The 17,625-nt window shown below is 35.1% G+C and overlaps 1 protein-coding gene across 4 annotated transcripts in view; it reads right to left on the reverse strand.

Annotated features, from left to right (window-relative positions):
- The window catches only part of Pclo (piccolo presynaptic cytomatrix protein), a 345,647-nt gene that overhangs the window by 97,669 nt on the left and 230,353 nt on the right, over positions 1 to 17,625 (reverse strand). For all 4 annotated transcript variants that reach the window (XM_052719673.1, XM_052719671.1, XM_052719672.1 and 1 more), the window contains exon 10: positions 347 to 472. In XM_052719673.1, the coding sequence (XP_052575633.1) occupies positions 347 to 472 (126 nt within the window). The remainder of the gene's footprint in view (positions 1 to 346; positions 473 to 17,625) is intronic.

A 17,625-nucleotide genomic window follows, 5' to 3' on the forward strand; every position in this document is an offset into this window, starting at 1 on the left:
TGATTTTTCTTTTTGATAATAAAATTTTAAACTAGATTATTAAAGGTTTTAAAAAGTACCCATCAGTAAAAATGTTGACTAATTGGGTTTTTAAGTAAAGTATACCAGTAGCTAATAAACTGCCAAAAGAGCAATGTGAGTGAAAGTAAAATTATGTTATTGTGAATACATTTCCTGTGATATCATAATACATTATAACATTGCTATGCCACAATTTCATCACCATTAATTACAAGATTTTGTGATACAAAATGTAAACAAATTTGCACATTAATTTTCATACAAATAAAACATATGTAATATGAGTACATTCATTGTGTTTTACCATGGAGTTTCTAATCCTTACCTTCTACAAGTTTCCCCGTGTGTTCCGCACTTCCACCAGGAAGAATCTTAGCAATATAGGCTCCAATTTCTCCACTATGTCCAGGGATTTCTTTACCACCAACAATTCTAATTCCTAGCCCGTTACCTATATTTAAAAATTAGCAAACTGTTAGTAATAATTCGAGAAGTAAACACTTATCAGAAGTAGGTTACACAAAAAGTGGATTAAATACCCAGAAGCCCAGTCCAACACTAAGAGTTGAAACTAGACTTCAATAACAAAATTACATTATTCTGATTCAAAAATAGATAATAATACATAAGGTTATTGGGACTTAAGTATAATCTACAGTAATGAGATTATCATTGAACACTTTCTCAAAGTTGGTCATATTCATTCAAATAGTAAATGCTCCCAAATTAAACCAGATACATATATATATATATATATATATATATATATATATATATATATATGTACTCTTCACTTCCAACTTTAATCCCCACTGTGTATTGCTTGTGGCACAAGAATGTTGTTTCAGATTATGAATAACTTAGTCCTGGTTCTTTACTCCATAACCAGATTGTTCTATAATTACCCATCAATAATTATGACAAACAATTCTGATACACATGAACTTTTGCAACCTAAGTTGGTGTGCTGTTTCTAAATAAGCTAAAAACAAGTGAGTACTTGTAGTACCAGGTATATTTCTGTGACAAATTTTAAAGGCTTTGTAGTAAAATGTAATATAAGAAAGCAGAACTCTTAATGTCTAATGAAGACACAATTACCTATTAATTTATGTGAATTTTATTACATTTGATATTAGAAATACAATTCTTAAAGCTTTTCAGTCTCAAAATCCTGCTCCTTTCTCACTTTATTCTTCAAAAATAATGACTTGGCCCGTGTCTGCACAGTTCAAGGTTATACAACTAACTGTACTAAATCATGGGATCTTTCTGTCACTTCTAAAGCAAAGATGTATTTTAGTATAACACACCCTTCCAGTTCATGTGATAAAATAGATGAACTTCCTCCCGCCTCCTCACTTCCTTCCTTGTTTCCTTCATGTCCCGCCCCTCTTTCTTCCTTTCCTGTCTCTCCCTTGTTTACCCCAGTCTTCTTTTGTCACTCCACCTTTTTCTCTTGTTTTCTCTTTTCTCACTTCTTGTTTTCTCCATTTCTCCCCTGCCTTCCATCCCATATTTAAGTCAGAATAATCAAAATTAGTAACCTGCTTCTAAATGTTCTGTCATTAAGGATTCATGGTGAAGCAAGATACTGACTCTTTCTAGTTCCACATTTAGAGATTTTTCTGTTCCAAGGTTCATGGCTCAGCATGACTTTTTTAGTAATTATTTTATGCAACAAATTTAACATAATTGAAATAAATCTGGTAAATAACACTCAAGTAAATCTGGGTCTAACCTGGTGAGTCTTTGGAATTTAGACTTTATGAAGTCATCAGGATAGAATCTACAATAACACTAGAGATACTTGTCAATCATATAGTAGATAAAATAGTATTAGCCAGTCTTTAATCAACTAATCTAGCCCATGTTTACCAATATACTAAGCATGTTTTAGAAATTACTAAAAGTTTCATAAAATATTAAAAGTTTGTATAATAACATAAAGTAGGAAAGTAAAAAGTCTTAGGAAGGAAAACTAGGTTGTTTTTACACTAACTTGTATATCATGAAAGCTAATTGAATTTGTATGTTTTTTGAAAAATAAAATTTAGATCTTTGGACATTGTGTGTTACATTTCCATAAAACTAAAATATCCCTCTTCAAGTATAGAAACTATGATGTCAATGTAAGTCGTTGAATGGAAAAATACAGTAGTTTTAAACTAAAATGACTGGAATTAAAGGGCCCATAATATGTAGTATTTATATTAGCAATTTTCAGCTTTTTGTATTTATTTTTTTAGTGTGTAGACATGCATATGAGAGGTGTGTGTTTCTGTATGTAAGCATGTGTGTGCAAATGTGTGTGTGTGTGTGTGTGTGTGTGTGTGTGTAAGCCATGATAATCATGTGGAGGTCTCATGATGACTTGTGGGAGATGGTTTTCTCCTTCTACCATAGGTTCTGGGACTGAATTCATGTTATCAGGCTTGGTGGCAAATACATTTACCATTTGAGCCATTTGACTGGTTCCATGTTTATATAATGTGAGACCAAAATGAGTCATCTTAGAAATAAGACCAAAATGCTTTCACCCAAAAATTAAGGCCTAAGATTTCTCCTTTTAGGAATAGGCTATTAGTTACTGAAACCAGTCAGTTCAGACTCCAGAAACCAGGAAGTGTAAAAGTACAGAGTCACAAGGTAGTCACGAGGTAATGCCTGCAGGACTATGGAATGTCCTCTCCCTGGTTTCCAAGGTAACCGACCACAGTAATGCCCCCACCTGAGGGCAGCCAATGAGAAATGGTGGCGGGCAACCACTCCCTTAGAAGTAAGATTAAGTCATGATTTCTAGAAAGCCCCTAGAAGTGAGCCAATCAGAATTGTACCCGTACTAGCACCCCTAAATGATGTAACCTTGTGATTTTTTTCCTTTAAAAACTGAGCTTGCAGGCAAGTGGGCACTTCCTCCAGCCTCCACTGCTTTGGATGTATTGGATGAAGTCCCTGCCTAGGCTTGTATATCCAGAATTAAACCTTGCTTTTGCATTCCAGCATGCTCGTCTTTGGTGGTCTCTCTGAGGGTCGCGATCTGGGCACAACATATAACTTTTGACATTTTTTTAAGGAAAAACCCTAAACAATCTCCTTTGTCATTCTATTTAGTTATGTAGAAGCACTGATTAACACTCTCTTAGTAGGAGGTCACAAAATACACAGGACTTGATTTCACAGTGTGACAGGAGAAAGAAACATATGAAACAACAACAATTAATATGAAGACTATAATAGCTTTAACAAAAAAAGAAAAGAAAGAAGTTAGAATTTTAAGTAGAGCAAGTCTTACAGGGTCAATTACAATTCACAACACATTAAAGTGTACTAGGACAAGCTCAATGATAGAGCCAGCAAAGCAGTAAGAAAAGGCGTTATTATTAATGTGCCTAGAATTATAACAGAAACGGATTGATTGTCTCTATACATATTATAAATATTTGATACATATACTGAGATATTAGGTTGATGGAATCACTTTTAAAATAACTTATGCATAAAAGTGAGCATATTTAGGGAAAACTATATTCCCATGTGAGTTCACGGTTTGAAGATGATTTAATTGTATATGTTTATCAATATGTTACATTAAATTCTTTAAATGCCACAAAGAGGGCTTTTGTGCCATTTAAAATAATACATGAAAATATTAAGAGATTTTAGAGCATTTAGTTTGGGCAAAATTAAAGTACTGGCTTCACTTCATTTTTATTATTACATGATGCATCTAAGGATCAGGGGAATTTGTATGATTTAAATGTTATAACTTATGAATAATTATTCTAACAAATTATATTTGTCCATAAAAACTTAAAGAATATAAATGTATTACACAGAGTTTTGTCTTTAGTTTGAGAAAGAAAAATCAGATATCAACACAAATATTAATGCTTATGAAGTGTGAAGGACAAAGTAAATGTCTCCGAATACTGTTTACATTAGGTCAATTACATCATCTTTTATGTACGTTAAATATTAATTGTACTCTTAAGGGAATGAACATTTGTTTTTGTACTTTTCATTTATGAATTTCTGTTTTAAACTATAAATGTAATTACTTAGAAAAGCAAACTAAATTATACTAAAATCAATAGTAATGCATCATGAAAAAGAAAATGTTACAGTTTGTACATGGATACTGAAATATGAGGAGTGAAAGAATAGTTCATGATGTTTCTTTAATTAAAAATAATTCTGCTTGGTATAAGAGAAACCTTCCTAAAATGCATAGTGATTCCTTAATTACAGTCCACAGATGATACCTTCCTGAAAGCAAGAATGTGAAACACACAAAGCCAGTCCACCTGAAAACCGAAGAGACCAGTTTTAATCTCAGGTATTCCCATTTGCTTTTTCTTATACAGGCATTACTGCTTAGAATGCTGCCCTCCACCAGAATTTTAAATATGTATGTGTGTATGTATGTATGTATCTTATTTTTCTATCTATGAAAAGATGTTTCCTTTTTCAAAGATATGAAGACAGTATTTGTTTTCTATTTTTAAACTTTACTTCATATTTGTCTTTTCTAATTATATACATTTATCATGTTAATGAAAATGTTATAGGGGACTCGGGACTCAAAAGGTTTAAAAGGATATCCCCATTCATAACACACAGAATGAGATAAATCCAATTTCCTGCTATATATCTGAAACAACCATTGACATGGCACATAAAAAAAAAAACCATGTCAGAATGTAGAGCAGAGGGCATTTGTATTTTGGCTTTGTTGATCAAGTTTTCAAATGACATATCATGAGTATGCTGTTATGGCAAGCCACAAGAATATGTTATAAGGAGTCCAGCTGTGTATTAAAGCTATACTTTGGCCAAGGGTCTGTCAAAAGGCAAGCCATTTATTATGAATATTTGGTGTTATCCAGCTTTTAATATTTCAGCTGTCTTCTGCTATGAAATTCTTGTGTGTCCAAATATTCCCAGACCATTTGGCAAACAGTTCGGCTCCTCAGACCTGCTGAACTTCTAGGTAACTAACTCCCTACTTCTGAGCCTAGGAGACAAGCTGGCAGGAGACACATAGCTTTGTTTCTTATGCTAATGAAGTTTAGACTATCCTCTTGCTTTGAGGCTTAGTGGCTCTCCAGAGCAATTGACTGAGAACAAAAGAGGTTTTTACATATCAAGGTGGAAGGTAGGGTGGAGCAACATTCCTGAGGAGGCAGAAGGAACAGGCGATTTTCTATAGAGGCACACAGAACTGCATGACTAGGGAGAAGAGAAAAACACAGAGGTTTGGTTGATGGTAAGGCAGAACTCTTATAGAGTTTGTCAGAGCCAGGAGTAGAGAGCAAGCAGAGATGGAGGGCAAAGAAACAGAGGGTGAAAATGAGGCTGAAAGCATAAGAGCTTAGTCGTTAGCAGGACTTTGAGAGGGCAGTAAAAGAGAGGACAAAGAGAAACTGTGTCAGAATGGAACTGAAGCTATGTAGACAGGATTTCATCCCAGAGAAATATAGTAGATGGACAAAGAGCTTGGTGTGTCTAGATTTACTTCTGCCCTGAATGCCTGATGGAGCTGTAGCTGTAAAGATAGAATTTTGTCTCAGAGGAATAAAGTTAACAGACATAAGAGCATAGTGTACATAGACACCCCCCCCCCCCCCCCTGCAGATATCCCACGCCAGATGTAGCGTCTTCCCCCGACTCTGGGCAATCCATATGCTGTTAAAGTAATTTTACTCTGAAGAAATAATTCCCATTAAAAACTTTTCCAGGACTGACATACTTATGAGCACATTCTTTCTTTATGAAATGACATAACATTTCTGTTTTTTGTTGTATCTTATCTAAAGCAATTGCAAAATTATAAACATCAAGACTAATCTGAAACAGTTCACTAATACTTTCATAAAAACAACTGAAGTAGTCCTCTTGTACTTACTAGGAATAAAGAGTCCAAAGCAATTGAATGTGCTGTCAGAAGGTAGAGTCACTTGATACATATTTTGTAGATATTGAATTATACTAAATCTACTGGGGACAAATATCAGTATTATTTATTATTATTATTATTATTAATTATTATTGAGTGATCAGGACTCGTGGGATGAAGTCATTCATTAGTCTTGGGAAGACATTTTTTTTCTTGTGAGATGCTTTTGTAATTTAACAGTGTCACTGAAACTAAACTAGTTACTTTAGTTTGAAGCTAGAGTGTGCTTCCATAATAAACACCAGTTTTACTTATAAAAAAATATAAGGAAGAAATATAGTACTATTCTAATCCCAAATTGAGCATCAAGTGCTTTAGGATAATTTATGTGTTGTGACAGACATATTTTATCATAATTACCATTGAGTCACAATCTCCTTTTTGGCATAGGTAGAATTCATGACTTTCTTATTAATAGGATTTAGCAAAAGTGATGTGCAGCCAGTACTGTGGTTACCGCATATTAAAAGAAATGACAATTTAGCCAACCTAAATGACAGTCCTGCTGGACTTTCGGTGTAAGCTGCTTGTATGGGAAGCCTTGAGGGAGGGACACTTGGCATGGGCCTGAGAAAGAGTTCTAGATGATAAGAGTGGTCCCTGATGACAGCCATCAGGAAGAACTAGAACTCAGACCTACCACCTCAAGGAACTAACTTTTACAACCTGCTGCCTTAGGAGGGGCCTCCCATATTTAGAGGGGAACAAAGCTTGATTAGTGCACAAATTGTAGATTTGCAAGGTCACGACTAGGCTCCCCATTTAAACCCTGACAACTTTGGCACAGTGAATGCGTATTGCTTCAAATCTTAATTTGTTAAGCCATAATAACAAATTAATATGAGAATAAAAGTTGTATTTTTATTTTTCTGTGCTAATATTACCTTGTTATCAAAACTTGCAGATTATTAATTTTATAGTACTGAGAAGGCAGTGAACAATCAATGTTAGAGCACAACAATTAAAAAGAAAATGGGCCATGAATAATAATCTTTTGACTTCTGTAGCTGTTGGGGTTCTGGAACAATAAGAGTAGTGAATACTCACCGTCTCAAATAATGAATACATGGATACTTCATCATTCTGACGGTAACACACCCTCCCTCCTCTGCTCAGATGTTAAGGGTGAAAGGAGAAATTGCCATCAGATACATTAAGAGGAGAAATTACTGAGATATGAAAACAACAACAAACAATTGAGATCCAGACTCTTTCAGTGAAGGCTAAAAAGAAATATTCACAGCTTAGGCAGCCCATGTGTTATGTCGCACAAATAAATTTGGAATGGGTTAGTTGGAAATGATTATGATGTTGTCAATATAATTTATATTTTTCAACTGTTGCAAACATTTTTATGACATGTTTATATCTTTGTGAAATATTGTCAGAATGGAAATGAATATTGTTGCAACAATAAGTTTTAGCATTCTATACAAATATTAAATTGTTATAGATTTATTAAATGAATAGTATCTAGATTACTAGTTAAGTAATTGGTTTGAAAATCTATAAGTATAAATGGTGCATGCATCAAGGCCCAGTGATGAATTTTTCCAGGAGCCACATTTTTGGAGGGATGAGTTGAGAGACTGATTCAGAAAGAGTTCTAATGTTGCTGACTCACATTAGTATATAAATAAAGCTCAGGTGTCCAGACTATTTTTATAATGCCGACTAAAAGTGTCCTCACGCTTTTTTCTCTACATTCTGTGGGTGATGGAAATGTGACCAGTCAGCTTTCTGCTCTTGTCACCATGCTTTCTTTGACAGGTGCCATGCCTACCCTGTCACATTGGGTACAACCACACTGGAAATATACCAGCCCTCACCTAAGTAACCACAGTCCTTACCTAAGCTGCTTGTGGTTTGGATGTTTTATCACTGCAAAATAACAGAAATAGACACAGGAACCTGGAGCTGAGGTGGGGTACTGTTGTGATAAACTTGACCATGTGGCTTTTATGTAAGTGAACAGTGCTGGGGGAAAATTTGGAACTTGGGTTGGAAAGCTGTTGAGTGCTGTGGAGATCAAGACCCTATCAGCAGTGAAGAAGAATCTGGATGCACTCTGCCCATCTCCTGAAAGTTTATGCGAGGCTAATTTAAAAGGTAAAGTACTAATTTCTTGAGGAGAAGAAATTTTAAGGTACACGCTTCTCAATCTTGGTCACCAAACTTTTTTTTTTGAAGTGGGCAGTGATTAATGCAGAGAATCATAACTGGTCAAATAGCTGAGAATAAAGAGTGTGTGCCTCTAAACAGAACATGTATACTGCAACTTTCAGGGATCATCGTGGAAGGAAAAGGAGAATCAAAGACCCAGAGAATTAGGGAAGAGTGCAGTCAAGCTTTGCATTCTGAACATCACCCAGCCTCTGCACGTGTGAACTCCTGGCAGCTGAGGCAGCATGCACAAGACCTGAACAAGATCAAGCCAGTCTAAGATCTGGCATGGATGGCCGAGGGGCTTGCTGAAGCCCTACCTTTACTCAAGGAGCTATGGGAAACTGATGGCTGTTGGAGGAGAAGTCCATTTGTTTTGGTGTATATCCATTGATAGGTTCCATGCTCGAGAGGATGACTGCATACACCAGGGCATATGGACAGCACTAATTAGATACAGTAGGTTTAAAAAAAAACAAAAGAGTGTGTACTGGAGCTGAAGTGGTTTGAATGAAAGATGCTCATGTATGTGAACACTTAAGACACTGCTTGGGCAGGTTGTGGACCTGTTGCGATATAGTCTTAGAAGAATGTACATCACTTAGAGATGGCTTTGAGAGATCTTGTAGTCTTGTTCCACTTCTAGTTCTCTCTCTGGGTTTCCTGTGAGATAAAATGCGATGAGCCAGCTTCCTGCTCTGACATGACATTGCCATGCCTTTCTAGCCCTTATGGACTCTTCTACTGGAACCATAAACCAAAATAAACTTGTCTTTCTGTATGTTGCTTTTTACACCATGGCCATCTATAGTAAGGAAATTATAGTACATAAGTGTATAAACATATGCATGCATACCCCTGGTATGTATAAGGAGGTTGGATATATATGATTTTAGTCATTTAGAAATGATAAGTTGAGATCTAGATGAGCATTTTGACTTTGAGATCTACAGCCAAGGAGATAGTGAAACTACAATCTTCATTAGAAAATGAAATAAAATGAGGGTTTCATATTTGATTAGTAAAAAAATTTAAGGAAATGAAATACAGAGCAAAAAATGTATGTAGACATAGTTCATAACACATATTTAGATAGTCAGAAATATTTTAACACAAATATTAATATTCATGCAGTCAATGTTGCATGTTTTATTTCAAGTATCAAGTCCTTGGCAGCAGAGAACTGCTTCGGGATTTTGATATTTTAGAATCAAGGCAGAACCATAGTCTTTATAGTGTACAGAAAGTGATTAAATAATTTTTAGTGTTTTTTATTATTTGGAAGTAGAACATAAGAAGTTTGTTGGTGATAGGAGCTTTAATTAATCTATTGATTATAATATTGTATCTTTAGGAAACAGGCACAAAATATCATAGAATTCTTTTTAGGCTTTTCTATCTAGATTCTGAATATAAATCTTTGAATCACTTATACTTGTAATTTTTGAATTTTCCTTGCAAACAGAAAAACTCTTTTAGTGTGCATTAAACAAAGGGTGCTTTCATCTTACACCAGTAAGAATGGACAAGATCAATTAAACACATGACAGCTTATGTGTGGAGTAAGGAGAACACTCATCCACTGATGGTAGAAATGCAAACTTGTACAGCCACTGCGGAAGTTGGTATGGGTTCCTTAGAAGCTAGGAATAGATTTACCTCAAGATCTCTTCTCAAAGGAGTAAAGCCTGGAAGCTTGCTTAGCATTCCATAGACCCAAAGGATACTGCACCCTCCTATAGAAACATTTGCACAACCACATTCATTTATGCCTTTTTCAAAATATCCAGGAACTGGAAACAGCCAAGATGTCTTTCAATGGATGAGTGGGAAAAGAGAATGTGGTACATTTGCATAACAATACTATTCAGCCATTAAAAAATGAAATTGTATAAGATACTATCCCAGGTAAGGTAACCCAGACCTTAAAAGACAAATAAGTTATGTATTAACTTATACATGGATGTTGGCTGTTAGGTCTTTGATAAGCAGGCTATAATCCGATAGCTACAGAGTAAAGGGATAGGTGGAAGGAATGGATATTCTTAGGAAGAGGGAAGAGAACACTGGACAAGGTGGGTAGGACTAGAACAGGAGGATCAAATGTGGAAGGGTAAGGAAGTTGGGGGTGAGGGTGATACAGTTAAACTAAGGGCCATTTAAGGGGTCATATGGAAATCTAAAACAGCAGAAGCTTCCTAAAATATATATATACATATATGAAGTTGATCTTAGTGAAATTGCCAAATAATAGGTGTATCCCAACTAGACATCTTTCATCAAGTAGTGAAGTTACCCAACTATTGGCCAAAGGGGCTTCGGGGAAATGTCAAACAACCCAGGCTACTGTCAGGGCTATCAGTAGCTCTCCATAAACGGATGGTGAAGCCCCATGGTGAAGACAACACCTACAAGACAAATGCTTTCACCCCTGCTGATTAGTGTTCATGGTACTGGAAGGTGTGCTACACCTACCAAAGGAGAAAAGGAAACGCCAACCTAGAAACAAACCCGTTCATCTACAATGATGATCTACCTGCAAGATGAACTAGCCCAACAGTGGCACAAAGCCTTTGGGAAAAGTCACCCAATAGCTGAATGGATTATATATCTTCCCCATGAGATGAGACCCATCTCCAAGACTGCTTGGGTGGCCAGGTACCTGAGACTAGTAGGCCAGAGACGCAGGGGAAAAACCAAATACTACTGTTCTGCTGAAACACTGTACACAAACCACTCTGAAGGCTCCATGCCCAGCAGTAGATGGCCTACACAAAATAAACACAGTGGCTTTTTTGGAGGATCTTTTCTCATAATGCTTTGTCAGAGCATTTTTTTTTTTCAAAACTTTCCTGCTTGTTTGAGTACACATCATGTTTTCCAGTTTTGTGGGGTTTCTGTGTATGTGAACAAGTGTCTCTGTGTCTGTATGTGTTTCTTATGCTTTTTCTTTGACACTTTTTCTTCTGTTTGCTTGTTTTGTCCTACTCTGGTTTTTATTTTATTTTAGTTATTCTTCTTCTTATGCTTGTGGGGATTCGGCTGGGAGAAGAGGTGGCGAGGATCTGGAACGAGTTGGAGAGGAAACTGTAATAAGAACATTGTATGGAAAACATCTACTTTCAATAGAAGAAAATAGAAAAAAGTACACATCTGAGATTTCCACAGTGATGTGCCAGCTTACTGATACATCCATTTAAAATATATGAAAAAGTGGCATGCAGCATAAAGCAGGTGATATTCATCTCTCCCACATTTCTTTACAGATTCCCCTATCAATGACCACAGAGTGAGTAATGGGAAGTAAGTAAGATATAAGAAACATCAATTTGGGATTGATATGCTCTGTGGTCAACAGCAAAGACAGGAATATGTGTTCTCTTGTGAAAGAGAATTATAACAACATAGATGTTTCTAACAGCTTTATAGAGATATAGTCAGGTATTGCAGATCTTATCCTTTTATAGTTTACAAATAAATGGTGGTTAGTTAATAATGTATGTAATAATGTATGTACAGCCATAGTCAATTTGAGAATACATTTTTATCTTTTTAAAAAGAAACTACATACCTTCTTTTTATCACTCACCTACTCCACAGCCTTCCAGCCTTGCCCTACACATCTATTTTTTTGTCCTATAGATGTCTTATTCTATCCTTTCCTATGCACAGAATCATATAACATATGGACTCTGGGCCATGCCTTCTTTCACTTAGTATAATGGTTCCAAAACTCTTTCAAGTTTCAGTGTGAATTAGTTCTTCATTCCTTTTATATGGTAAGTAATATCCATTCTATGGATGTACAGTCCTGCCTCACAGAACAAAGGAGACATTCTGAGACGTATGTTGTCAGGCAACTTTGTTGACCCTCATAGTGTATATGTAAATAAAGATGGCTATTATCTCTGTGTAGTGCATAATCACATCACCTACTTATGTATTCATGTAGGGATTGACATATGGGTTGCTTCTTATTTATATCTTTACTTTCTTGTTGTCAATTCAAGTATGTTTAATAGTCTGGAAAATATTTTAATTATATTAATTATATGTTAAATGTTTTAATATGTTTGATATCTATTATTATTCTGTGTTTGTAGGGTTTCCTATCACAGCAGAAGTGCCAGACCATACTATTATGCTATAAAGCATATGGAAGCAATGAGTTTTACTCATGCTTTGGCACTTGTCAAATATTACAGCCTTTAAGCCCCCTAGCTACACGAGTGGCCTTCTCCTCCCCTGAGGACCTCCAACTGCCAGGTTCCACCCACAGATCACTCTAACTGCCCTAACTGCTGGAACCTTCCCGCACCCTACAGAGTAAGAAGCCCAATCTCTGGACTTGAAATCCCACCAGTCTCCGCTCTGGAAAGCTTCACCTGAAAGTTCCAATCTCTTCCTAAAGAAACTCTGCAGAAGCCCTGCCCTCTGCTCAGTTCTCTACTGTTTCTTGTCAGAGCAGAAGCAGTCATACTCCTGTTTTCTTTCCCTCCCAATAAATCTCTTGTGTGAGGTTTGTTGTGTGGTGTGACTTTGTGGTATTCCTTGGCCCCTGACTGCCAGGATACTTTTCCATCTAAGCTGTAATGCTTACACCACCTACTCTGTATCTCAGTGGTCTAAGCCACAGAAGGCTGAGCAGAAGTAAAAAGTGGGTCTAAAAAATTCTAATGATAAATTTATTTTAATGCAACATTAAGTGGAATTTCAAAACATAAAATAAATGATATTTTCAGTCATATAGATTTATAATTTACACCTCAGTTTAGGACATTATTTAAAATTCAGTTTGTGGGCATAGAAATAGTTAACATGAGCATGAACTAATCAAGGAGTCAAGGTGACTATAATCTGTCTATATTCATATTCTCTTTGGTTCTCTACACAGTATTAACTTTATATAATTTTTATTATTAGAGGAATCATTAAATATTTCATAAAAGTTTTAAAGAAAAGGAGGAAAGGAAGGAATTATGTTGCAGGGTGAGTTTAGAACCTCTGTGCTGTTCTCACAAAGTAGACATTAGCTTTCTTTAAGATTCTAAGAATTGCATTATATTCCTTAGGAACTTACTGGACTCATTGAAGCAATAGAGCACTGTGACTCTTTTCTCCAGATTTCTGAGATTCTCAGAACTCTATTGTTTCTGTGAGTAAGTTTGATCCAGAACCTAGAACTACTATTCTGTTACCTCATGATTCATTCTGCTGGAGTACAGGGACATTTGTTAGGAGTTCAGCTTTCTTTTTAGGCATACAAAAAGTATTTTAATACAACACTTAGATACTATTGCTTATGAGAATATTGCATCAGGACAAATTTCTATAGATTAATCTTTTTTGTTTTACTTAAATATAGTAATTTAACTGCCATAACACTGTACAATCAAAAACAGTTGTGTAGGTGACTTAAAATCCCAAGGTAATATGGTATTTTTACTAGTGTATCAATGTATCATAATTAATGGCTTGTTTACTGGCCTACTTTCTGTTCCATCTTGCAGAATCCTCCATGTTAATCTGAGGAAGAAAAAGATGTATGCTTTCCTTTTAGTTTGAAAAGAGCCTGTAGTTCTTTTAAGTCTAAATGCTGTTCATTTCTTCTATTTTATTGGTGGTCATATCTCTAGTCATTTTGACATTGAAAATGACACATTGAAATCTTCAATTATAACTATATTAATTTTGACAATGATTACTTCATATTTAAGGGCTTTGATGTTTAGTACAAGCATATTTATAATTATTACATATTCTTGGTGAATTCTCTCACCTTTTCAATATATATATATTTCATTACAGCTTTTGTATTTGTGTTATCTATTACTAATTACTTTTGCCATCTTTTGGTTACTACATGAATGAAATATCTTTTTCAGTCCTTTTATTTTCGACTTATTTGGGTCTTTGGATCTAATCTAGCACATTGCTGAATATTTTTACAAATACTTTTTGCTACTGCAAGGTGTTTGATTGGTAAATTTAATCTACTTCCTTATTAAAGACTCATATTGCTACTTTGTAATTTGTTTTCTGCACACTTTATAGGTTTGAGTATTGCTTCCTGTATTTTTACTTTATTTCATGTTTATTTTTTTTGCATTGATATAATTTGTTTTATTTTTATTTCCACTTATCTCTATTCTATTGATATTTTCTTTGTGATTACCATGAGAGTTTTATATTTGAACCTACTATTAAAACTGTCAAATATCAAGTGATACCAATTTATCTTCAATTTCACGTAAAAAGTCTATTCCCATAAAGTTCTATATCTCTGTTATAGTTCAATATCACAAATCATAGTTGTATATATTATTTTCCAATGACACCAATTTATAATGATTTTATGCATTTGTCCTTTACATTTGATAGAAAATAAAAAGTGGAACTACAAACCATAAAAAGAAAACTTTTTAAATGCTAAAAAATTATATAGAGGGTTTATAAAATCAAATCCTCTTTCAATGAGTGAACTATATAACTGAGCAAAATTTTATAAATTATTAACCATTTCAACATTTGGAAGTTGAGTGAATCATACAACAATGAGAGAAGTATATATTCCAGAGAAACTACTGGCCTCTGAGGAAGAACAGTCGAACTCTATTTTGCCATTCTAGACTACTTCTCTACCAAGTTCAGCTGTCATATGACTAACAGTGCAGAAAGAACTATAAAGACCAGGGGCTTGGCTGCTATGGAATGGAACATATGGTGGTATTTTATTTGTACTGAAATGTGATTTTAATTGTATGTTAATAAATAAAGTTGCCTGGGGGTCAGAGATATTAGAGCCATAGCAAGAGCTTGGCAGTGGTGGCACACGCCTTTAATCCCAGCGCTTGGTAGACAGATCTAGGTAGATTTCTGTGTGTTCAAGGATACAGCCAGGATTGGAGACACATGCCTTTAATCTCAATACTAACCATAGAAGACCTGGAAGTCTCTACCGACAGGCAGTGACGAGGCAGTCATGTGTTTGGGTTTACAACCAATGAGAAGGCAGAACAGAAAGACTATATAAAGACATACACACAGGAAGTAGGTCCTTTTTGGAGAGCTCTCTTGGCTGAAGCAGGAAGGGTAAGGCTCTTAGTTCTGAGCTCTTGGCTTTCTTCTCTGAATCGGCTCTATGTTTCTTATTTAATAAGACAGTTGGTTACATCTACAGGAACAAGTAGGAAATCTGAAGATTCTCCAGGTATTAAGTTGGGCTACTCACTGATAACTAGGTGAATCATAGTCAGTTAATAAACTCTCTCCATACTTCTGGGTAAATGGTATCTTGGTCTATAGGCAGCATAGATCAGGAAGAGCCTAAGCCACCAAGAATATTTAGTCTGAAGAAGATAACCCAGATACATAATTCAGGTAAGAAACTAGAAAACTTAAAACTTACTTGAGCTTTGAAATTTCTCCCCAATTTATATTCCAATTCAGCAATGAGACTTTAAAACCTTAGAGGTAGGTGAAAGTCACTCGAGGTAAACTTGTGGCCCATCATTGGCTATTCAGATAGAACTCTTAGAAAAAAACTATAATACAAGGCTGTTCAAAGACATCACATGAAAATATAAGCATAGACTAACCTTGGAACATGACACAAAAATACCTAACATACAAGCTAAATCATAAAACATAAAATAATCACACATTATAATAAATGGAAATTATTCTACGAATGCCATGTAGATTGTAATCAAGAAATCAATTAATATGTGTCTTATTGACAACAAAGAACACATGATAACCTTGTTACATGTAGTCAATAGTTTGGGCAAAATGCTGAATATATTCTTAATAAAAACCATAAACTAAGGTAGAAATAGTCAGGTCTGATTCATATAGGTATGGTATGTTCCTATAATCCTAGCACAATGGAGACAGGAGACCATTCTCCAACTACCCAGTGAGCTCAAGGCAAGCCTTGGTTACATAAGACCCTCTCTCAAACAACACAAAACAAAACAATAGAAAAACAAACAAAAAATGCCAGGTGGAAACAGGAAGATGCTTATACTTCATAGCACTGTCATTGTGAAAGAGTAAATGTTTTCTCTAAAAGTCAGGGCAGAACAAAAATGCTTTTCTTGGATACTATATTCAGGATTGTACAGAAAATTCTGCCTAGTGCTATCAAAGAAACACAGAGCATCAACTGGAATGGAAGTAGGAAATATTTTGTTGGCATATGACATAATTTTGCACATAAAAAATCATGAGTATTAAATAAAAAATTCTAAGAAGATCAAATCTGTGAGGCTATAAGCTAAAGGTTAATATACAAGTAACAATTTCTACATAATGTTTACAGATAATTCAAAATCCCAATTAAGAAAATTCTTTAAAATAAGATCAAACTGAATAAAAATTTTGAACACAGTTAGTAGGATAAATGCTAATTTTATACCTGAGAAACAAAAATTTTGGTGAGAAAAATGAGAGGAATCTAATAAATGAGAGGTTATGTATTCATGGACTGGAAAATTCATTGTTTCTAAGGCAGAAGTTTTATGTGAGATCTTCGCTTTCAGCACAATCCCCATCCTAGTCCTGGAAAGCTGATTCAAAACCTAGTCACAATTCCAAGGCAATAGAATTACTCAAACATTTTTGAAAAGTAAAGTGTTTGAGGAATGATATACTACCAGATTTTAAAACTCAATACAAGATTATGCTAATGAAGGGGACATATTTCTAGTCCAACTCACTAAGCTGCAAATGTAATGGTTTTATGTACAGCTGAATAGAGTTCTGTTGTGCAAGGACTGCATTTTCACTATACATTTATTAGCTGAAGGATAGTTAGGTTGCTTCCACTTTCTAGCTATTGTGAATATAGTGGCAATGAACATGGCTGAGCAAGCATCTGTGGTAGGATGTCAAGTCCTTTAGACATATGCCAATGAGTAGTATAGCTGTGTCAAATGGTAGATTTCTTTTTAGCTTATTGAGAACTCTCAAAACTAATTTCTATAGTAGCTGCCACAATTTTCAAAATTTAGGAATACATACACTCATACACATATATGCATAAAATGTATATACAAATGCATATAGGAATGCAATAACAAATAGTAAAAAGAGAGGTCATGAATTTGAATTAGGGTGGAGAAGGACATATGAAAGAGTTTGAAGGGAGGAAAGGGAAAGGAGAATGTAATAAATTATAATCTGAAAAATAAAAAAATAAAACATAGAATGACAAAAAATATACCAGAAATAAATGCAAGAAGATGATACACACTACAAAGGACTATTAGCTACAGCATACACAAGTGTTTACTACTTCTATGGCCAACAATGCAAACAAGAAACAGCAGAAGGTTTGGGTAGTCACCTCACCAAGGACGCTGTGTGGGTAGTCAGTCACTAGGGACTGTGTGGATAGTCACCTCACCAGGGACTGTGTGGGGGTAGTCAGTCACCAGGGAATCTATGTGGGTAGTCGCCTCACCAGGGACTGTGTAGGT

Source organism: Peromyscus californicus, unplaced genomic scaffold (assembly GCF_007827085.1).
Source record: "Peromyscus californicus insignis strain IS unplaced genomic scaffold, ASM782708v3 Scaffold_6__1_contigs__length_162567912, whole genome shotgun sequence".
Lineage (NCBI taxonomy): Eukaryota > Metazoa > Chordata > Mammalia > Rodentia > Cricetidae > Peromyscus > Peromyscus californicus.